Source organism: Bidens hawaiensis, unplaced genomic scaffold (genome assembly GCF_021521415.1).
Source record: "Bidens hawaiensis isolate Kalapana, Puna unplaced genomic scaffold, B.hawaiensis_p1.1 tig00002414_1, whole genome shotgun sequence".
NCBI lineage: Eukaryota > Viridiplantae > Streptophyta > Magnoliopsida > Asterales > Asteraceae > Bidens > Bidens hawaiensis.
This window is the reverse complement of record NW_027491131.1, coordinates 3299453-3323645: the sequence shown is the minus strand read 5'-3', so window position 1 is coordinate 3323645 and position 24193 is coordinate 3299453. Positions and strand designations below refer to the sequence as shown.

Below are 24193 nucleotides of genomic sequence, written 5' to 3'. Positions count from 1 at the left end.
AGGCGTTGACCAAACCGGTTCGGTTTGGATTTAAAACCAGTTTTGTACACCTCTAGCGCTGACTACAAGTTATCCGGAAACTTTGTTTTTGTTGGCTAAAAAATGACCCGTTTGACTTTGAGCGAGTAAAAAGTTACTAATACCAGTAACTCGAAACTTTGATTCTATATTGACCAAAATTCCAAAAACGTCATCAAAAGAATTTGATTCTTATCAAACTTTGAAAACACGAAGTGCTCCTTTTCGACCCGTACTTGAAATAACAATTGAGTCGTTTCAATCTAATCAGATTTCCTTATGAGGAAAAACACAAAAACGTATTTCTACCTATTTCAGGGTTTCTGGGATTGCTTATTTTTGCCAACTTATAACATACAATTTTTTGAATAGTTATAAAAAGATGTCTAGGATTGCTTTTTATGTAAGAGAATAAGCTATAAGTTACAATATTATAATTTATAACTTAACCCATAAGTTATAAGGAGGTAAAAATAAGAAATCACGAGCACCCCCTTCGATTTTGCTTAATGTCGTAACTCGTAACCTTGATATTTTTTGTTTTTTACCAAATCAAATATTACATTCTCAAAAGAAAATCAAAGCAAAAAACAACATAACAGCAACCCACGAGTCTTTTTTAATCCTTAAGATTATATCAATCAAAAACTTTAAAATACCAACAAAGTTCCAAACAAACACTGTATCATCATAACATGTCCTATATTATATATATCAAATCAAATAACTGTTTTAACAAACAAACTTCCATAACCGCCTCGATCATCGCCTCATGCCTGATAAAAAGAAAAAAAAAACACAATTATAAAACTGCAAGCAAAAGTATAAATAACAGAATAGACACGGTTTATCGGTCAGATAAAAAGTTTGTAAAGTTCTGAGTCATGTAAACCAATTCAGAACTTATAAATTAAATTGTGAAAAGTTACATCGGCTTTAAGGTGACTTTTGACCTAGGGCTGTTCACGAGTCGAGCCATGGTGGTTTCGAGCTCGAGATTAAACGAGGCAGCTCAGCTTGGCTTGAGCTCAATTTTGAAGTTAAACGATCGAGCAAACGAGCCAAGCCATGGTCGATTGTGGCTGGGTTACAAAAATGAACCGACTCAAGTCAGGTTATTTCAAATCAATTATTTTTTTGGCTAGTTTTATTCAAGCTTTTATCGAGCGAGCCACGAGCCCGAGCTTCGAGCTTTTTGAACAGCAATTTGACCCGATTCCTCTGTAGGTAAGTTTGGTTCACATTTTAGTATTGGTGGCTTACCGTTCAACCAACGCTTTGGAAACTAGAACCGACAGTTTAGCCTTTTTATCTATTTGACTTTCATTTTTGGTATATGCATACTAACAATTTGATAAAAAAAAAATAAATAATCAGTTTAAACCACCTAACCACTAAAACTACCAATGCAACCAAACCGAACCCAACCGGTTTGGTTTGGCCTGTGATTCTTTTGGTAAACAGACGTATAATTAAGTGTAACTTGCCTTGTTAGCAATGTTGTTGGAGAGCCAGTCCAGCCCCTCGTAAAGTCCTTCACCAGAGGTGGCACAGGTGCTCTGGATGTACCTGAAAAACAGTGTTTTCCGCTTTAATTTTCTGGTATGATAATTAAAACCAAATAATAAATTATTAACTACTTAAAACTGAAAAGGGTAATCAGCGACATTTTGGACACGGGCATTGATTTCATTTAATTTTATTTGAACAAAAAGACAGAATTTACAATTTATAAATAAAAAATGCCCAAGCTTCATATAACGAGCTTATTATTTACATAAAAATAATGAAATTTTATCAGGGATAATAAATTAACAGTCATTTTACTATTATGTACACGCCAAGCTCTAGCTCTTATAACATTTTAAGTTAAATGAGCTTAGCTCAAGCTTATGTGGGCTCAGTCTTAACTCAGGTTCGTTTACGGTTTTACACCCCCCACTATAGGGTGACAGATGGGTGGTCAAAAACCAAGACCTTTTTTGTTCATTTTTTAAATTTATAGGCGGATAATAAATAGCAGTTAGAAAACTAGAATTTAAACCGCCTATTTATAAAGAAGGTTTTTTTTTTCCATTTTTAAAGTTTGAAGATAACGATTATAATAAATGGTGCCACTTAAGTCAAATTTTAAAAGACAAAAATTTAGAAAGAAACCAATGTGGACAACTGTGGTGACTTTGTTGGCGTTTGAATAAAAATAGGGCAATATTTAAAGAATTTACCAGTGGCGTTGACGGAGAGAGTGAAGGCCAAGCTTATCGGTGATTTCAGCAGCATTCATTGCATTAGGCAGATCTTGTTTGTTAGCAAACACAAGAAGAACTGCATCCCTTAGCTCATCCTACAGTATACACTAATCTAATTACAAACCTTCTCAAAGATGCTATAAATATATATAGAGAAACTCACATATATTGTCCATGTCAGACAATAAGCAAACATATTTCGGATCTCCAATTCATTAGATGATCTAATGAACAAAAAACTCACTTTGTACTTATAAAAAAAACTCAAATAAAATACATGAAAAACAATCGTGTACCGATAAAAGGGCTTTAGCAGCATAAAAAGAAGACACAAACCCAAAAATGGGCATATTTGTGATTTTTTTCTTAAATAAATTTCCTTTTAACTTTAGGGTCTCAACAGCATCATAGAAGTTTTGTTTTATTCTTCTTACAAACTTATACTTTGTAATCGTATAAGAATAGCTTTAATTAAACATTATTATACAAAATGTCGATGATAGATAAAGAATACGACCAAAGCCTTTATAAATTGTCCACCTTTCTACTTAGTTTGTTTACAAACATGTCAACAAAATTGCATTGATTCTAGTTTCTAAAGTTGTGCCCTATAAAGGGTAAAAGTGGCTTGAGTTTTCAACCAATGCATTAACTATACATTCTTGAAACTGAAAGTTTTTTTCTTATGAACCTTATTTTAAAACGTATGGAGTAATAATTGTCAAAAAGCATGAGACGGACCAAAAACTAGCATGCTTTGCTGAATGTTTGAAAGCAAAGATAAATGCAATTAGCATGTAAATTTACCTCATTCAACATCCTGTGCAACTCATCTCTTGCCTCGACAACTCTGTCTCTATCATTGCTATCAACCACAAAGATAAGACCCTGTGTGTTCTGGAAGTAATGCCTCCATAGTGGACGGATCTGCGTTTAATACTCAGATAGAGTTTTAAATAGTTCATAATAAACTTTAATGGTTAAACAAGGCTTCATACTTTAAAACGTCATGCTATATTTTAGTCACATGATTTTTTGATATTTAATATTGCTTTTATAAAGTTCCAAAATAAACTTACATGGTTGACAAAAAGTTAATGATGTCACAATTTATATAAGATAAAATTATTTGTAGTAACTTAATCAAAAAATTTATAAAAGCCGTGTAAATGTAGAGATAACAAAATCAAGAAACTATTCTACCTTGTCCTGACCCCCGACATCCCACACAGTGAAGCTGATGTTTTTGTACTCAACAGTCTCCACGTTAAATCCTGCACAGAAGAGACCAGAATAAATTCTAAAAAACTCATCTTGGTATTTGATACCTTACTGGTATTATACAAAACTATGGAATCACAAGTTACTAAATGTAATATCATTGTGATTCTTTGAATGACAGAACTACACACAATCAAACAAAACATATGTCTAAAGATATACCTAATGCCGCTTGGCTTCCATCCATGGATGGATGCAAAGTAGCATTAGTCGTATTTTTATGCATATGCATCATTTCTCAAAATCAAAAATATATCCCTAAATTTTCTGTTCTTTTTATTCCAATGACGCCGAGAACACTGCGTGAATAGAATTACATTACTAAATAGAAATTGGTTATAAAAAGACATACCAATAGTGGGGATGGTAGTCACGATCTCCCCGAGCTTGAGCTTGTACAAAATGGTGGTCTTACCAGCTGCATCGAGACCCACCATCAGTATGCGCATCTCTTTCTTGGCAAAAAGTCGGCTGAAGAGTTTGGTAAATGTAAGCCCCATCCTTGTTTTTCTGATGACGATCCCTGCACAAGGTAAACTTTACTCTTTTAGTAAAACTACTATAATTTAAAAAAAAAAAGTAGTGTCTTAGTGTCTGCAACTTATGGTAACGATAGAGTGTGATTAAACCTAATAAAAAACATCACGACTGAAAGAAAATATGGAACCAAATAGAATAATTACAAAGAACTTTCAGTGAATAATAGAAACCAAACACTGATGTAGCAGAATGCGATTTACAACCAAAAAAAACATCTGTACAAAGCCTAGATATCAAATAGAAACAAGGATCCAAAATAAGTTCCTGCGTCATCATACTACATTACAATCAACTGTTTCAGCTCAGTATATGTAGAAAAGCACATCTGTACAAAGCCTAGATATCAAATAATAAAATTACCAAAACACCCCAACAAATCATCATTAAAATTTATAAACAAGATAACAAAGAACTAACATATATTGGTAGAGCTACAATTGTTGTTGACCCAAAAAGTTTGGTAGTGGTAAAACAAAGACCATCCAGAGCAGAAGTAGATCTTAAATTATCTTTCGAGTAAGATCCAATGAAATGCCACAACAGAACTAATATTGTATAAAGCAACTAGATCCACACATAAAACCTATAGTTTTCAAAAATCTGCTAAACCAAACTGACAGATTCATTGTTCAACACACAATTAATTTAAAAGAAAGCAAAAAAGTCCGCCTAAATGTGATAGAACACAGAGAACTACATAAACACAAACAAAATCAACAATCTATAATTCTAGGTTCAAGTTTCAAAACACGGATAACAAACATTGACTATGTAAATACAAACATCACAATTTCATAACACGTAAATATGACCACTAACATGCACAAGGAAAATCACAATATCAAACGAAAATCAACAAAACCTATGAATTCAAAGCAAATAACAGAACTTCACCGAGCAAATTGTCAAATGAATCAGATCAACAAAACAAAAACATATTATTTGAGAAAATGCAGTTGAATTGTAGTTATAAGATTTCATTTATTGATCTACGATCTAGAACTCTGTGTTCATTGATTTCATTAACGTGAACATCTCCAATCTAAACTAATCACAGATCCGATCACGAGATCTTTAAACTAACAACCAGAATTCATAACACATATACAGAAACCCAAACTTGCATAACAAACCTCACAACTTCTAACAGAAATCATCAAAAAACTATGAATTCACCGGCAAATTCTCAATTGCATCAGACCAACAAAATCAAAACATATTAATCAATCGATTAGAACAAGATATAATCACCTATTCACAGAGTTGAAATAACAAAATTCAACGTATAAACAATAAGATCGGAGATCAACACAACAAACGAAGATTGAAATTGAAAATTGTAATCAGATTCATACTTCAAAACACGCTTAATACTAATTTAATCAATGCAAACATCTCCGATCTAAGCTATTCACAAATCGGATCGCGAGATCTTCAACTCAACAACCAAATTCATAACACGTATATAGAAACCATAACACAGATAACGAGCATCACAATTTCGAAACAAATCCATCAAAAACCTACAAATTCATCCTAACTAGGCAGATAGCACAATTTCACTGAACAAATACTCACTTGCATTAGATCAACATAACCTAAAATACTATTTGATCGATTAGCATACAAATTCAACCTAAATAACACAATTTCACCAAACAACTTCTCAATTGCATCAGATCAACGTAACAGAAACTTATTACTTGATCGAGATCTTCAAACTGACAATCGGAACTCGTAACACGTAAACAAAAACCCTAACACGCATAACGATAATCACAATGCTCGGACAATAATCATCAAAAGCCTATAAATTCAGCAAACAAATTCTCAATTGCATCAGATCAACATAACATAAACATATTAACCAATCGATTAGCTCATAGCGTAATCACCTGTAATAAACAGTTAGATCTGAGATTAACACAATAATGGAGGCTAAAAACTGAGATTTAAATTCAGATTCAGAAGATGAGTTTACCTATTCACAGATCGGAATTCATAAAATGTAAATTAGAAACCCTAACACATAACGAAACTCACAATTTCAAATATAAACCGCCAAAAACCTATAAATTCAATGCAATTTCACCAAACAAGGTCTCAATTGCATCAGATCAGCATAACCTAAAGTATTATATTCAATCGAGTAGCACATAACATGATTATAATGATTTAATTGAACGTATAAACAATTAGATCTGAGATTAACACAACAGTGAAAATCACAATTTCAAAAATAAATCATCAAAAACCTACAAATTCACCGAACAAAGTCTCAATCGCATTAGATCAACATAACCTAAACATATTATTCAATCGATTAGCATATTCAATCAATTAGCACATAACATAATTTGATCGATTCATTTCATCCTATAAACAAATAGATCTGAGATTAACACAATAACCGAAGATCCAAATCGAGATTTGAAATCAGATTAAAACACGTAAATTAGAAACCCTAACGCATAACAAAGCTCACAATTCCGAACAAAAACCTATAAATTCAACCTAAACAGCACAATTTCACCTAACAAATCCTCAATTGCATTAGATCAACATAACCTAGGCATATTATTCGATCAATTAGCAGCATATAACATGACTTGACTGATTGAATTCAACATATAAACAAACAATCAGATCTGAGCTTAACACAACAATTTCAAAAATAAATCATCAAACAAAACCTAATATATCAATCGATCGATAAGCATATCCGTTCGATTAGAACATAACGTAATTTGAATGACTGAATTCAGCATATAAACAATTAGATCTGAGATTGAAACTCACAATTTCATCAAAAACCTATAAATTCAACCTAAAATATTAATCTAATCGTTCGATCGATTAGCACATAACGTAATTTGAATGATTGAATCGAACGTATAAACAATTAGATCTGAGATTAACATGATATAATATGTATAATAACGATTGAAATTAATATTAATATTATTATTATTGGTTACCTGAGAGAGAAGAAGGTTGTTTTGGGGAAAGAGAGAGGGATCGATCGATCTGAAAAATGAGTGTGGGAAATGATGTGATTAATAAGAGAGGCTGCGTGAACCGTCAACGGATTCTTGGTTAAAATTCCCAAACTGCCCTTTGCGTTACTCAAATGCAGACACTAGTGCTTTTGGTCGTATTGGGTCGGAGCTTGTCGATCATTGTTTGTAGTGCCTCGTATAGCCCTATACGTATACGGGCGTTTAGACATTTTCCTGGAGACAATTTTAAATATTAATACGTTAATATCTTACATTTTAATGTAGGGAAAACACTATAGAATAGTAACCATTTTGTAAATTTAAAACCCGATCTTATGTGAAAACCAAACAATATTTGGTATTTCGCCTATATCTCCTGTTAAATATTGCTTGTCATGTGTAAGGTTTAAAAGTACGGAATCACGCCTCAAGGCGTTTTCCCACATCAGATTCACTGGTCATGAGAAACATGAATATAAAAATTATATATCTTATTAAAAAAAATACTTAACATTAAACAAAGAACTTTTCAAAATAATTTCATTATCAGATTCGCTGGTCATGAGAAACACACAAAGTCTAAAACATAATAAAAGACATAAGTTTGAAACTGACACCAAAAGTCTAAAACATTAAAACACACAAAAAAGTTAGGGTTTCCCACCTCTTTAACGCCTTAGTCGTTTTTTCCGCCTCGGCCATGAAGAGACGTACGTTTATTTCTATCCCCTGAGACGCCGCCTCAAATTCGTTTTGCAACCGCCTCACAGTGTTTTTTTAAACCATGGTCATGTGTCAACTTCTAATGAAATCCAGATTTTATACAACGTTTTAAAAAAACATATAATATGTTATTTAAATTAAATATCCTTTAAAGTAACATTTATTTAACCTATGTTTTGTAACTTATAAGAGAGAATGATTCATAAACCTACAACCGTGTTAGCAATGTTTACCTCAACTGATATTCCGAAGACCGTAATGTCTCAAGTTTCAATACGAAGCCAACCGAATTTATCACATTGAACCTTCAAACACTTAAACAAAAGAGGAGCTCGGATTACCAGGCTTTATATTATGCTAAAAAGAAAATAAATTAAAAAAATCTAAACCCTAAAAAACAAACCTTTATTATTATTATTGCCTTCTTCTTCTTCTTCTTCTTCGTAACAGTTTGAAGGTGCAAGAATGGAGATGGAGTCGTCAAACGAGTTGAGCAACAACGTGATGTGTGAATTAGCGGATCCTGAAGGAAACCCACTTGGGGCTTCCATGTATCTTCCTCAAAGCGTTGGTCCTAAAGAGCTTCAGCAGATGGTTAACAAGCTGCTTAATAATGTAATAAAGTTTTCATCTTTTTCTAGTCATTGTTGATTAATTGCTTATGGATATTAGGTTTTTGGTTGTTATATTTGGAACTTAACTGTAACCGACTTAACCGATTCGGTTTTGGTGGCGTAATTTAACCGAATGCGTAGTAATGCTATTAGGAATCTGTAAGTGTGGGTTTTTTATGTTTTGATGATAACGGATTCAGAAGAAGTGAAATGCGACGAAAAGACTCGCATATGTGGAAGTCATGAAGAACATCCATGTTTTTAATAGCTTTATGTATGATCGGGGTGGATAATAGGGTTGTTCAAAAAGCTCGAGGCTCATGGCTTGCTCGAATAAAACTAGCTATACAAAGTTGATTTGAAACATCTTGAGCTGATTTGGATCATTTTTGTAACCGAGCCAAAATCGACCATAGCTCGGCTCGTTGGCTCGATCTTAAGCTTGTTTAACTTCAAAATCAAGCTAGAGCCTAACTAAGTTGCCTCGTTTAATTTCAAGCACGAGCTCGAAACCACCCTGGGTCGACTCGTGAACAGCCCTAATCAAAACAGGCAAAACTGATTATTAAAAAGCTGTTAATGTCAGGAGGAAAAACTGCCTTATGCCTTTTATATATCTGACAAAGAGCTTGTTATACAACTGGGAGAGTATTTGCAGAAGCATAAAGGTATACAGAAACCATGAGAATTTAAGTATAATATAGCCACAAATGTCTTTTTGTTGCTAAATTAATCAACTTTCTTCAGTTTCTGTTGAGAAGGCAGTCACAATAGTGTACCAACCACAGGCAGTCTTCCGCATTCGTCCCGTTAATCGTTGTTCTTCTACAATTGCTGGTATGTTTATTACATTTTGTGCATTTTTTTTCCTTAAATCTGTCTTCAAGTAATAAAAATATCATTTTTTATGTAATTAATTCTTGCAGGTCACACAGAGGCTGTCCTTTCAGTTGCTTTTAGTCCTGATGGACAACAGTTGGCTAGTGGTTCCGGTGACACTACAGTCCGCTTGTGGGACTTAAATACCCAAACGCCCCTCTTCACTTGTACAGGTCTGCAATCATGACCCATTTTGCACAGTACCCTTTTTGACCCGTTACCCGTCCTGAACTGACCTGCCAGTTTTAGTTATATATAGCCAGCTCGAGCTCGATAAGTGAGGCTTGAGCTCGCCGCGCTTTGAGCTTTTAGCAAGCTGATCTCGAGTAGCTCATGACTAGCTTGGCTTGTTTACAGTACTAGCATAAATTCTTCACTTTGCATATAGATAAAAAAACCGTTTTTGAAACTTGTCATTGATATTTAATTTTGATCTCTGTATTAAAACTGTGATATATTTAGCGCCTTAAAGCTCGTTAGAGTTTCTGTGACATAACAAGTTATTTGTAAAATTGTGCTAAATATTTATAACTCATTTTTATTTTTATATTTTTATCATTCGCTTAGGGCACAAGAATTGGGTTCTCTGCATCGCATGGTCACCGGATGGTAAGTATCTTGTTAGTGGAAGCAAGTCTGGAGAATTGCAATGCTGGGACCCGCTAACCGGGAATCCATCTGGCGGTCTGCTCACTGTAACCATCTTCAACTAATTCAAAACAAAGCCGATCAACTTTTGTTACATGTTATATGACGAAATTAACCTTTTGTTTTTCCGGGACTAATTTATAAAATTTACAATGTTTCAGGGTCACAAGAAATGGATTACCGGTATATCTTGGGAGCCAGCACACCTCAGCGCGCCATGTCGTCGGTTTGTTAGCTCTAGCAAAGATGGCGATGCAAGAATATGGGATGCAACATTAAGGAAAAGTGTTATGTGTCTTAGTGGCCACACTCTTGCTGTAACTTGTGTAAAATGGGGTGGCGATGGATTCATATATACAGGGTAGTTATATCATTCCAAACTTATGAAATCTCATATTAATGGAATTTAGAACCAAAAACAACATTTAATTAATTTTTTTCTTCTTGGTACAGATCTCAAGACTGTACGATTAAAGTATGGGAAACTACTCAAGGCAAGTTGATTCGTGAATTGAAGGTATAATAACTTATAACTAACAGGATTATTATTTTTTAAATACTTGTATGAACTTTAAGATAGTTACGTTAAAGTAATAATATAATATTTTTGGTGTTCAAAATACAGGGTCATGGACATTGGGTGAATTCTCTGGCATTAAGCACTGAATATGTTCTTAGAACCGGTGCTTTTGATCATACACGTAAATATTATTCATCTCCAGAAGAAATGAAGAAGGTAATATTTTATTTTGTCGCGTCGGTTTTCCATTTGAAAAGGCAAAGTAAAAAGTTTTATTTTGTTATTACAACAGGCGGCTTTAGAGAGGTACAACAAAATGAAGGGTAATGCGCCTGAAAGATTGGTTTCAGGTAGTGATGATTTCACCATGTTTCTCTGGGAGCCATCTGTCAGCAAGCACCCTAAAACACGAATGACAGGTCATCAACAGGTACTACTTTGACGTGTATATGGAGAGGTTCATTACGAAAGACTTAAGTTATTACGAGAACAAATCGAAATCCTTAATTTTTTTCCGTCAATGGTCATATTTTGAAAAACGTTTACTTCTTGCATACAAATGTCTATGTATGTGCATAAAAGACCATTAAACTAGCACATGATTAGATTTCATAAATAAACGAATTTTGGTTATATTTATTTTTTAAGATGTTAGAAGAGATGATTAAGCGTTGCATTTCAACCATTTTCTTGTATTTTTAAATTTCTAAAAGTGAAAAAAATGGTGATTTATTTTGTTCTTTCTGTTCTCGCATAAAAACTGTCTTCTGTGTAGAATCCTCCATTGTATATATGTGTAATTATAGTTGTAGCTTTATTTATATACGAGACAGTATATATATTATTTTATCACTAACTTTTATCATAATTTTGTATTTGTTATATAAAATAAATTATGATTTATACAAGCACTATGCTTGTTTAAGCTAGGCTTGTTTTGAGCTTTTATCGAGCCAATCTTGTGTTTTACTCTACTTATATGTGAAAATCGACAATAAAAAATAATTAGAACTTTCAAAAATCTCGTCTTTTACAGCTGGTAAATCATGTTTACTTTTCACCTGATGGGCAATGGATTGCGAGTGCTTCGTTCGATAAATCTGTCAAGTTATGGAATGGAATCACTGGGAAGTTTGTTGCCGCCTTTCGAGGTCACGTGGGGCCTGTTTATCAGATAAGGTTTGATTCTCTCTTTTTTTTTTGCATTTATACAGAATCATTAATAATATTGTTTACCTTCTCACGAGCTGTGGTTTTGTGCAGCTGGTCTGCTGATAGTAGGCTTCTTCTGAGTGGTAGCAAGGACTCTACGTTAAAGGTAACATCATACTTTTTATATGTATTTTTTTAAATATAAAAAAACCTGTAGTATGATGTAATTATGTTTCTAGGTTTGGGATGTCCGGACGCAGAAATTGAAACAAGATCTTCCTGGTCACGAAGACGAGGTTTTTTACTTGATAAATGTTAGCAACACCAAAGGTCAGTTGGAGAAGTAAACAATTATTGATTGTTTGTTTGTTTTGTTGGTAAGGTTTTTGCTGTGGATTGGAGTCCGGATGGTGAGAAGGTGGCATCGGGTGGTAGGGATAGAGTTCTCAAGCTATGGATGGGTTAAAAGGTGTTGTAAACTATATTAAGTAAGTTGTACAAGGATTCATGGCTGCGAGCGAACTATGACTACAAATGATGACGGACAAGATTTGGATGGGATCATTGGCTTGAAGGGTGATTGGAACAAGGTTTCTTAATATTTTAAAGATAAAAAATTGAGTAGATTGTGCACTTTGTTTCTTTTAAACCGTCAAGATCAGTTATAACAGCAAGATGATGGGCTCGATGTGTGAGACGAAGCCAGTTAGTTATTTTGGTTTGATTACTGAATCATGTCCGCTTTTTTGCATTATCTTGGATTTAGATGTTTTGCGGTCTTATTTATAGGCTTGGGATTGTTATTCTATCAATATATTTTGTGTTTTCTAGTACTATTAATACTCTTGCTTTACTTGGTTGAATTTTTGTGACTAAAGACAAAAGCTTAAATCGATCGAATCGCTTAAACTGAAGCAAATGGGTTGGAGATCTACACTACTCGATCCATGGTTCAGCTTCGACTGTTTGACAGAATCCCTTAAAACATGATGTGCTAAAAACTGACGCCCGCTTTAAAGTAAAATTGATCAAAGCCGACCAACCCAATCCAACCAACCTGGCTGGTTAGTAGTTAGTGGTTCGGCTTAGAATTTGAAACTTGGAGCTGTACAGAAAACCAAAAGACAACTATCAACTTCCACTAATACAAATTCATGAATCATTAAACCAGATAGAATTAATAATCTTGATGGTCGTTTTATGTTAGTAAGTATATAAAAACTCACACCTTATACTTTGTGTTTTTATTACTACTAAATAATAAACCAATAAATTATTTTTTTAGTATTTTGTGCAAAAAGTGTAGTTTTATATTACCCAACAGTAGGGCTGTCACTTTTACCCGAAACCCGACCCAAAAAACCTGCACCCGAACCCGAACTAACCCGACCCGAGAAAAGACTAACCCGAACCCAAACCAAAGTAATTTGGGTTGGTTCTCGGGTTTGATTTATAAGTTTCGGGTCAACCCGAAAAACCCGAATAAACTTCTAGTTTTAAAATTAAATATATTTTTATGTATAATTAGCTAAGTCTTAGCCACTAAAGTTATCATAATCTAGCTCTAATCGACTGTTGTCATTATAGCTATTATGGATCGATTGTTTATTATTAATTTATGTTTTCCGTTATATTACTAATAGTAACCGAATCGAAAAACCAAATCACGCCCGATTGAATACGATTAAGGCTCGAGTTAGTTTTACTCTTCTTTTGAATTGTTTTATCAAGTTATGTTTGTTTGTTATTTGATTATTTGTGTTATAAGCAAAGAAGAATATGTTGTTTTAATTTTAACATTGTAGTTTTCAATTTTTTTTTGTTTTTGTGTTTTTTTTTTTCTTTTGTTTGTTTGTTTTTTGGGATACTCGAAACCCGATTAACTCAACCCGAAAAAACCCGAACCCGAAAAACCCGTGAGAGATTTGTGTTGGGTTTCGGGTCAAGATTTAAAACTTTGAAACCTGAAAAACCCGACCCGAAAAATCCGAAACCCGAAAAACACCCCTACCCATCAGCATCATTTCCAGCACAGCCCAACTTCAAGAACATCAGCCCAATTAAAGTTAGCCCAATCCTCACTAAAACATGAAAAATAAACCATAAGAAAGCATATTACTATTGGTTCTCGGTATTTTGCTTTTTTTTTTCTTGGTTTCTTATTCTCGGTAGCGAAAAGAACGTAATGAAAACCGACCGGATGACATTTTTTTTAGTTACCGTAATTTTTTGTTTTAGTTCACGTAGACTTTTTGCCCTTCGTTTTAGTTCTGTCACCGTAATGAAGGTAACGAAAATTGACTAAATGTCAATCTTGTTTTTGATTTTTTTCTTTTTAGTTCCGGTATCATAACGAAAGTGTCGCAAACCAACCGAATTTGCGTAGATTCAACGCACCAATGATCGGGATTGACAACTCTCGGGCTTTACCAACGTTCGAGTTTCACCAATAGATGTTACCTCATTGATCCACCTCAATTTTACTATTTTTTTTGTTTTATTTAAATGTTTTAGTTCCGGTACCATAACGCTTGTACCGAAACCAACCAAATTCGCTTCAACGCCCAAGATTGACAATGTTTGGGATTTACCATCGCCCGAGTTTTACCGAACTCTAGTTAACAAATAGAAACAAAAATAAAATATGCGTGTTTGATGTTTTAGAAGTTTTAACAATAGACATATAACTTAATAAGCAAAAACTTCATGTTAAATTGTATCGTAACAAGTAAAACAGAGGAAACAACATTTACAACTTCGTGACGAACTAAACGATGGACGAATTCACACTCATTCTTCCTCTTCGTCTAAAACCTCAAACGAAATTCAAGAATGGACGCAAACATTTCCTCTAACGTAGCCATTCAGCCACATCAGATGCAATCGGGCTGAACATGATTGTTTCATATACTAAAATAAAGTTTTAACACACAAATTTTTTTTTTTAAATACAATTATGAGTCAATTGCAAGCATTTATTTAAAATAATAATAATAATTTGTAAAAAAGAAAAGAAATGCTCGCAATTGCTTTCAGTGTTACGCTGCTTGTGTTGTTATAAAATCAATTAATGATTAAGCAAACAAGAAAACATTTAGCCAAAACATACTGATAAACATCTGGTCTACATACATAAAAATAAAAGTGCACCCCAAACATTTGGCAAAAGTTTTCTATACGGTCGTATAGCCCTATATGATCGATGTCGAAAGGTCAATAAAAAACATTTATAAAATACCTTTACTAACAAGGGCAAGTAAGGTGTCGAATCCACAGGGAATCAGTGGAAAGTGCTAATCAAGTTCAATACTTAGTAATAATTATGTTAAGCGGACAGACGATGTCAAGCAAGTAGAAAATTAATTTGGTTGTAAAACAATTTAAGAAAACAGTGACTACACTTCAGGGTTCAGGTAATGCAATGAACTGATTGATGATAATTTATACCAATTGGGAAATCACATAGACATGATTCGTTTATTAGAATAGATAAATGATTACTAGACACAATAGTTTGGTTATGATGATTCACAGAACTTAATCCGAAGAATTGACACAACTGAACACGGTCTATCTAATTACCAGTTCATTAATACAAAACTAAGCATCTATCAATGATTAATGGTAAACGGTTCAATGACGATAAGAACTTAATCCTAAATGTTGATGAACACAAACCAGATAATTGATGATAAACGAAAGTCCCAAAAACACAACTGTTTAATCAGTTCCAATAAACATATAGATTCAATCAACCAAAAGATTAATCAAACTAAATCCCAATACATGTAATGTTCATAAAAATAATTAGTTCATATGCAAACCCTACACCTGAAGTGGTCACGAGTGGTTTAGCCTTGCTCTTCATCATGATTAGCTCGATTATGGATTGGAAGGATGAAACCATGGATGATTATGGTGATTGGGAGGTGTTAGAATAGTGAAGAATGGCCCCAAAATCGCCCAAATATGTTAGGGTATGAAGCATATCCGTGCTAGGGTTGAACCGGGCTTAAATATGGAAGAAAATACCAAAAAATCGTGTTTTTCCGCCCAGGCGACCGTAGCCTACGGTCTCCCCACCGTAAGCTACGGTGGGAACCGTAGCCTACGGTCCAAGCTCACTGCCTTACGGTGACTGCCCCCTCACGCTGTTTTGCCCATAACTTCTTCGTTATAGCTCCGTTTTACGCACCGTTTTCGGCCACGTCTTCGTCTTCAAATTCTCTATCATTCCATGTAATAAAATCTTCATTTACACTCCATCTCATATGCTCCAATTTAGCTCCAGTCACCTGTAAACGTAAAACCACTCAAAGTAATCGTGTCCAAGGCATATAAACACATAAAACACACTATATCACTTACTTAACACACATTATTTCATCCACACATCACTATACGACCGTATAGCTTTTATGGTGTGTCAGTTAGCAATACGAGCCATTTAACACCTATACGGCTCGTATAGTTCTATACGGTCGTATAGGTTGAAAAAAGCTGTACCCCCCCCTGTCAGTTATGCGTAGCCTATACGACTGTATAGGCCTATACGAGCCGTATAGGCGTATGGGGTGGTGTATGAGGATCGCATCCCAAAGAGAATCATACAACACCAATGTTTTAAAAACCGGTATTTAACTCCCATCGGATTGGGCTAAAAAATGGTACAACCAAATGAGCCGGGTTGTGCTGAGAGATTCAACCAGGATAATAGTTTTTTTTTTTTTTGAACGAGCAACAAGCATTGAAATGCTTATGTACTCATTACGGGACGACCCAATGGTAAAAGGTCACCACCAGCTGGCTCAACCCAACCGGGTTAATAGTCTACCTTGCAATATCAATATATCATATAAAAGTAACTTCAACTCAAAAAATAATCCAAATTTATATGAGTCCAGAATAAAATATAATCCAAAAGTTAATCCATAATAAAAAAAATAACACAAAAGCTTTCGATTTTCAAAAAGTAATCCAATAGTTCACTCGTTTCAATGTTAATTGATATGTTAAAGGTAACTTTTTAAAAATATGGGCTGCAAAATATCAAAATCGCTTGGGCTTAGAACTGATTTGCCGGTTTAAACCGGTATTTCAGAAGAAAAAAAAACGTCGGTTCGATGTTCTGGCAAATCGCTCAAAATACCAGCCTGATATAGGAAACCCGGTATTACCGGTTCAACTGCCGGTATGAACCGGTTTTTAAAACACTACATTAAACTATTTCAATCACGTTTTGTTTTTCGAACGAAAAGGCGTTCCATTTGCTAGGTTATACCAGAGTTTTACAATTCAAAAGGGCTAGCACAGCTAGTTGTCTTCGCATAACCACTAGTTTTTAATGAAATTACCATTTTTGTTTTATGATGAAAAGGTGAATATATAGCAGGGTGTTCATTTGTTTTGGTTAGCTTTCATTTGAATCGAAAATAAGCCGAATCAAATTTAAAATGGTCGTAATCAAAAGATGAATTTGAATTTGGTTCGATTTCGGTTTACAACAAAGAGAAAGGGTGAATTTAACCAAGATGTTTGCTTATTAGTTTGAGTTTTAGGTTCCTCTTGTAGGTTGCTTTGGTTTTTAACGGGTTGATTGTAAATGAGTTGCACAAATAGGTCGTTGAAGATATTAAAAACAAAAGCTGAATAGCTAATGTTGTTTGATTGAAACAATACCGAAAACCAATATGGTTCATTTATAAACGGTCTCAGCTTGGTTCAGTTTGAATGTCTGTAACCGAATGTTAAACACCCGTACCATATGCTTATACGTTAAACACTGGTTCATAGGTTGATTTGATTACTTGTACATTTTTTTAACTTTGTGCATTAAGTTTTAAATATTAAAAATATTTTATGTATTTCTATTGTAAATTTATTACTTTGTGACACAAATGAGAATCGAACTTGAGTCTCCATTAGAAAACTCAAGCCTCCTACCACTAGGCCTAGCTAAGATGTATCATACAAATTTTAGTTAATACAGTATTTGTTTTTTATAACATACTTAAATATAAAGTTAATTACCCTGATGATCTAGGTGCACAAAATAGTTGGTTCCGAACCTGACCTGGAACCGGTTTCTACCCGTATCCGACCACCCACGGGTACAACCTGGCATTGGGTTCCTCCCCAGACCTGTACCCGGAACTGGACCTGGACTTGCCGGAACCAGTTCCACCTTTACTCGGTCAAAACCCGACCCAACCCTACCCAAAACCCGAAAAACCCAGTCGGATACCTGACTATACCCGAAACCAGTTCCTACCGGACCCAGTTTCAACTTCTGTTGACCATACCCGGAACCGGTTCCTAAAAATCCTCGATGTGCACCTCTAGTCTATGTGGTTAGGCCCAAGTAACACTTTTGGGTATTAAAATTTAAAAGTGAACGTCGAATTTTTTTTTCTTTTTATCATAGTTTTAAAAAAAGGAAATCAAAGGATATTTTAATCATTTTAGAAAAATTAACAGAAAACTTAACGAAAGTTGGTATTAGATTACAAACAACAAAATCAAAACCACAAACTTCTCCAAACTTGTTACTTTTAAACGTTAGTACCCCAAAGGTGTTCAAACCACAATGTAATTAACTCTATTTAAAAAAAGTACAATTAAAATAACCATCACACCATCCGATTTGAAAAACGGTCTTACAGTTGAACTAGTATGTCTAGTATGTCCAGGTTAATAATAATCCGGTTTTTGAAACATTGAAAGCGCCTCAAACAAAATCTCTAATCAATTCAAGTCGTCTCAAAATTTTCCACACACAAAACTCATTGACGGATCTTAGTGTGGGCCAAGCACACAATAATGTAATTCTTTTAAATTAAAAAAAATACAGTCCGACCCATCCAAATTTCAAGATCCTTGGCCCACTCATATTATGTGTTCAAGATCCGCCACTGCATGAACACACCGTCACATCAAATAAAAATAAATAAATAAACTAAGGCGAAAAAAGGGCCAAAAATATGCACAACCAACAAAATCTCTATTGGATTCAAAAGATCTCAAAAAGAAAAAAAAAACATAAAAATTTACAGAAGAAACAGTCCAAAAGCATACAAACCATAAGAAAAAGATTTGGGAATTTTAAAACAACATGAAAAGATGAAAGATATCAACAACTAACAGCAATTGCCTCCAAAAGGGCTGCCATAAACTGCATTTGCGTTTCCTCGTCGATTCTCGAGAAAGGCGGGACATGTACAAAAAGGGACTTATGCCCTTTGTTTTCAGCGAACCGGAGAGAATGATAATATACGTAGTTGCACACGAAACGCCCTGCGTCATCAGAGAGCGTTGCATCACAACCCTTGATCTTGTTTAAGAACTCCAGGATAGCATCAGTGAAACAAGTCGTCTAAAATAAAAGAATAATCAGTAATTTAGTATGGACAGTACAGCCGAGCTTATACGAGCTCGAGCCAGAGCCGGGCATATGGGGCTCGAGCCTAATTTGGAGCTCAATTAATATACCGTGCTTGACTAAGCTCGCAAGCCTAAACGAACTTATAGTTGTATAATTATAATATTCTTAATTTTATTTATATGATAAATAAAATATCATATATGCCCTTACAAAGTTCTTAATATATGATATATACCCATATTACCCTGGTCCGATTAGATGCGATAAATGGTTTACTGTGTAGACCATTCGATGCGATAAACCTTCGAAGGGTTTGCATTTTTGAAGTGACGAGAGACGACTTGGTTGTCGTCAAAGATGAGGAACATCAATCAAAATTAAAATAATAACATAGGAGATAAACACAGTATGTAATGAAAATAGGTATAATGGTGTATTCGTTAAATAATTAAATTTTTTGAAAATAAGGGTAAAATAGTTATTTTATTAAATTGTTACAAATGAATGGGGGCATATGTGATATTTTAACTATCTTTTGTAAGGGTATATGTGATATTTTAAGTATTTTGTAAGGGCATATATGATATTTTAAGTTTTGCCTGGGTATATATGATATTTATGATGTTTGTAAAGGTATATATGAAATTAATCCTAAAAATATAGCCATACAGGAAATATTGGCCATGACAAAGTGGGCGGGTTGGTAACGGGCCAAATGGGTATGTGTTAAATAGGTAATTGTTTATTACGGGCTAAAATGGGCTGGCCAGGTTGGGTTTATCTGGAAACTTTTTATCATCCATATTTTTTGTAATAATTTAAATTGGTTAATGTATTTGTTATAATTATTGTAACATATTGTTACAATAATCAACACAATATTTTTTCATAAAGTGGCTCAGGAGGTTGTTCGCATTAAAAGTACACATCAAATGACTCCCGTACCATGCAACCTATTTAGACTCGTTTCCAGTTATGTTTCTATTAACTCTTTTATTTGGTCAGAACGAGTGGTTTGTTTTTTTGAATAAAATGATTTTGGAGATTTTACGCATTCTCTATACACTTAAGTGACTTTCGTGTTCAACCTCTTTTACAACTCGTTTCCTTTTTAGCTAAATATTTGTATTTGACCAATTGACCGTGACTCCGTGAGAGATAACACATAAACCCAAAGTGTATTGTGTGAAGATAAGAACTAAGTATGAAACTGTATTAGGAAATATAAGAGTGCAGAAATCAAAAGTGTAAACTATATTATATTGACATATGATATTGAAGAAGATGATCTTAAAGGATCTACAATTGATAACTAACCACCAAAGTGGTCCCAGGCTATGCCCCTCTCATGCTAATGCAATGAGCTTAACAACTTACCTAATATCTCTCCCCTTTCCTAAATGACTATTAATCCTTATTTATATAAATAGAAATTACACTTAACCCCTTCCACAATTACAAATGACTATTAAGTATTAAGTAATAGAATAAGATCTCTATCAATAGCAAATTGTAAAAATTTCGAGTTTCAAATATCCATTAAAAATTGCAGCATTTTCTTTTTAGGAAACATTATATACTAAAGTTAATTTGTTTACCAGTAGTCTTCTTGTAAATCACTGTTCGGGTGATTACTGACATTAATTCTAGTGTTACTGTTAATAGTTTGGTAACAAGATATTATTGAAGGTGGCAATTTTCACTCATTTTGTTTATGTGTTGATTCTAGGTTGTGTTTTATCACAAAATATTCAAAATTTAATAAAAATAATTTTCGTTGAAAGGGGGTCAAATGGGTCAAAAGCTGCCTAAAGTTTGTTTTTAACACACGCAACCAACTAAAAATAATTTCGTGTATCCTTCTAAAAACCTCAAAATTTCATAACATCATACTACCCTTTTAACACACTTAAAATATAAGGGGCTGTTTGACAATCTTGTGCTGAATCATTAAGGGGTCGACACTCTGACTTATTAAGAGGTGGCCTTCGAATCATTCGGCATGTCTCTGAAACTTAACGATTAAGAGGCTCCATGAACCGTTAAGAGGTTTTTTTAGTGAACCAAACACACTTTGCCTCTGACCATTCAGAGGTAGTCTCTTAATGGAATCATTAAGAGGCTACCAAACAGCCCTAAATACTATTGTCAACTAATCCATAGAGAACTAAATTAAAATCAACTACTTTTAACAATTCGTTTCACTTGTGCTGAGATTATTTGCAAATCGCAGTAATAACACTGTTTTCATATTTGTTTATTCTATGAAAGAAACTGCTATCTTTGGTTTACTAGTTTACTACTATGGTATTGATTAGTATAATATTGTACTGTTTGAAAGGGTAAATACGATATCATAAAAATTAAAAGAATATGCGTGAAATTTTGTACTTTTAGGAGGATACATATGAAATTAATCCTATTTATTTCACATCGTATTATGTATGGGTCATGACTACATGTATGACATAGACGTATGATTATGTGGAACTAAAAAGCTATTTGCAAGAAACAGAACATTAATTACCTCTCTTATTCGAGTTAATTCTCCATCCTCTGGGACAATTGGCAATCGCTGTCATAAATAAGAATTTTTGGGCATAAATAATAATCAAAACTTGATATCAAGTAAAGTTTAACGGTAAAAAGGGAGAACCTTTGGTTGCCAGCCAAGCTCATCTGGACAAGAAAAACTAGCTTCGTTTACTGCTTGTTTCTCAATGGCAAATTTTGATGCCCCGCCGTTTAATCCCATGTGAAGCTGGAAAATATAAATATGTAAAGTAACCAAAAAAAAAAAAAAAGATGCATAACAAATATTTTTAAAAAATGTCACAAAATTATTTGAGGTTAACACTGAAATTTCAGTGATGAGAGAACAGTTACTTTGTTCCTGAAATTGAATATGAATTTGATTATACCATAATTGTAACTTTCCCCTTTTGCATTGCATGCAAGAAAAAATGTTTTTTTCCCGATGTATATAATATGCTTCCAATTTTGTACCCTAATAAGCAACCGTTATATAGCATGTGAAATGGTGATACGCGGTGTGCCATGTCACCTTTTTAGGTGCTTTAAAAGTCTACATACAATTACAAGTAAAATTTGTTTTGGTGTAATAAACCCTATAAATTATAAGTAGAGACATGTGAGAAAGTGCAAAGCAATAGAAAATTTAGTCAGCTTGCCTAGCAAAGAAGAATACAGTTTTGAATTGACTTCATATGTCAAACCAACTAATTTTCATATTCAAAATTAATTTAAAAAATCCAAAAACTCAGCGTGCATCGCATATGCGAACACTGGCTTCATAATGTCCATGTTACAGTGTATCAAAAGGATCTCAATCTGCATGTAACAAGTTTGACTTGCAAGTCAAGGCAGTGTCTTTTTGGGGAGCATGAGTAGATTCTACTTATACTTTCCCAAAGGGGCACCATCTTGACTAACAAAGTAAATTCACTTGTTCCACTTGAATTGAATTCTTTGAAAAATCACTTCAAGCATTTTGTAGCAGGATGTGTTCATAAGTTCATTTGAGAACCACAGAAAATGAACAAAAGAACACATCTAGGCCATTGGATCAAAAAACAAAGGGCCAAAATTGAGTATATTCACATGTGAATAAACGTTTTAGTTCACGAATGAAAAAAAAACACATGACACGTGTGACGTGTCATTATGCACACATGAAGATATTGCACATGTAAGTAGATTCAACCTTGGCTCTCAATGTTTTTTATCTATCGACCACACGTGTTGTTTTGCACTTTTTTGTCATTCTCAAATAAACTTTCTACTTATGTAACCTAACAATCCGCCCAACGAATTAAATCATAGAAAAACCAAAAAAGTCATAAATAGCGGTATTCAATTTAAGATTAATCTCACCCATATAACTTCTTTGGAACCAGACTTGTTCTCACTTGAAACACTTGATTCTAGAAGTTTCTGAAGCGCAGGCAAAGCACCGTCACCTGCAGTCTCGAGAACTGTACAGCTACCTAAAGTGACATTAGGGGGCAAACCTGTCTTTTCAACATAACTTCTTAAATTAGAAACTAACGTTTCAGTCGGGTTGGTAGCAAACACATTAAACTTTTTGAAGCCGGTAACGTGAATCACTATACTCTTTGGCCCTTCTGACCCCATTTCCTCCTTGATATTAAAACTTAAATTAAATCCTGGCCAATTAACACATAATACATGTTTAGTCACAGTAATTTTCCATCAAACATGATTATAAACAAGGTTAAGATAAAAGAAAACCAGCATACTTTCTTTTTTTGCAAACATTCAATCAACTGATCTTTGACATAATAGAATTCCTTAACTTGTTAAATACACACAAAACATGTGAAACTAAAGATAAACACAGGTTGGTTATTTGCACAGTCAGCACACACGTCACCACCAAATATGCGTTTTTTGCAGACTTTGATGCTACATATACTCTTTTCTTAACCCTAACAAACTAACATTTTGTTAAGATCCAGTCATTGATAGACATACGAAATAAATGGTTAATGCAAGTTCAGTTATTTGAACAGTCAGCAAACACATCACTGCCACATATGCACATTTATCTAACTTTGATGCTACATACACTCTTTTCTTAACCCTAACAAACTAACATTTCTTACAATCAAGTCATCCAATAGATTTAACAAGCTCCATGTATTTTATACGGGTACTAGAGGCACAACTCAAAGTACCTAAATGACAGCAACCAATGAGGAGCAGCCACCTCCTTTTTAACCAAATCCATTGAAAATTACCTGAATTCTTTTTTTTTTCTTTTCATTTTTTGAAATTAAAACTAAATTATATATTTAAAAACAAAAAAATAAAGAATTTCATTAACTTCAATAAATATTTTATCACAAAACACAAAACAATTAAAATAAAAAGCAATAATTTTCATTAAGAAAATACATGAATATTGAAATTAACTACTCTTCTGAATCCGGGATGTTTAAACTTGCAATCAAAGGCTATTTATATCGATTAAAAAATTATTTTTTTAAAGGTTAATGGTCAAAGACCATTGAAAAACGATCACAATTCGCGCCACCCACACATTCACAATCGAATGCTCCACCCGAGCTGCGCCCGGAGTAGCCTAACATGTCAAAATTAGGTTAAAAGAGTATATCAGAACATGTAAGTATACTTCTTTATTATGG

General features: G+C 33.8%; 3 protein-coding genes across 3 annotated transcripts; 1 reads left to right on the top strand and 2 right to left on the bottom strand.

Annotated features, from left to right (window-relative positions):
• Positions 1 to 628: 628 nt before the first annotated feature.
• LOC143619206 (ADP-ribosylation factor 2) lies at positions 629 to 7144 on the bottom strand. Its single transcript, XM_077091200.1, has 7 exons — positions 7067 to 7144; positions 3901 to 4071; positions 3471 to 3541; positions 3075 to 3194; positions 2244 to 2362; positions 1506 to 1587; positions 629 to 794 (listed from the first exon to the last, which is right to left on the bottom strand). Exons 2-7 carry the CDS (start codon positions 4046 to 4048, stop codon positions 789 to 791), a joined length of 546 nt encoding a protein of 181 aa, XP_076947315.1. The 5' UTR covers positions 4049 to 4071; positions 7067 to 7144; the 3' UTR covers positions 629 to 788.
• A 1131-nt stretch (positions 7145 to 8275) lies between these two features.
• Positions 8276 to 12132, top strand: LOC143619205 (notchless protein homolog). The gene is made up of 13 exons (XM_077091199.1): positions 8276 to 8425; positions 9011 to 9092; positions 9172 to 9261; positions 9351 to 9476; positions 9871 to 9998; positions 10113 to 10312; positions 10405 to 10468; positions 10577 to 10687; positions 10764 to 10901; positions 11508 to 11650; positions 11735 to 11789; positions 11863 to 11919; positions 12006 to 12132. Exons 1-13 carry the CDS (start codon positions 8276 to 8278, stop codon positions 12087 to 12089), a joined length of 1428 nt encoding a protein of 475 aa, XP_076947314.1. The 3' UTR covers positions 12090 to 12132.
• A 6526-nt stretch (positions 12133 to 18658) lies between these two features.
• Positions 18659 to 23188, bottom strand: LOC143619122 (uncharacterized). The gene is made up of 4 exons (XM_077091132.1): positions 22899 to 23188; positions 21661 to 21765; positions 21532 to 21579; positions 18659 to 18995 (listed from the first exon to the last, which is right to left on the bottom strand). Exons 1-4 carry the CDS (start codon positions 23157 to 23159, stop codon positions 18753 to 18755), a joined length of 657 nt encoding a protein of 218 aa, XP_076947247.1. The 5' UTR covers positions 23160 to 23188; the 3' UTR covers positions 18659 to 18752.
• Between the last annotated feature and the right edge of the window lie 1005 nt (positions 23189 to 24193).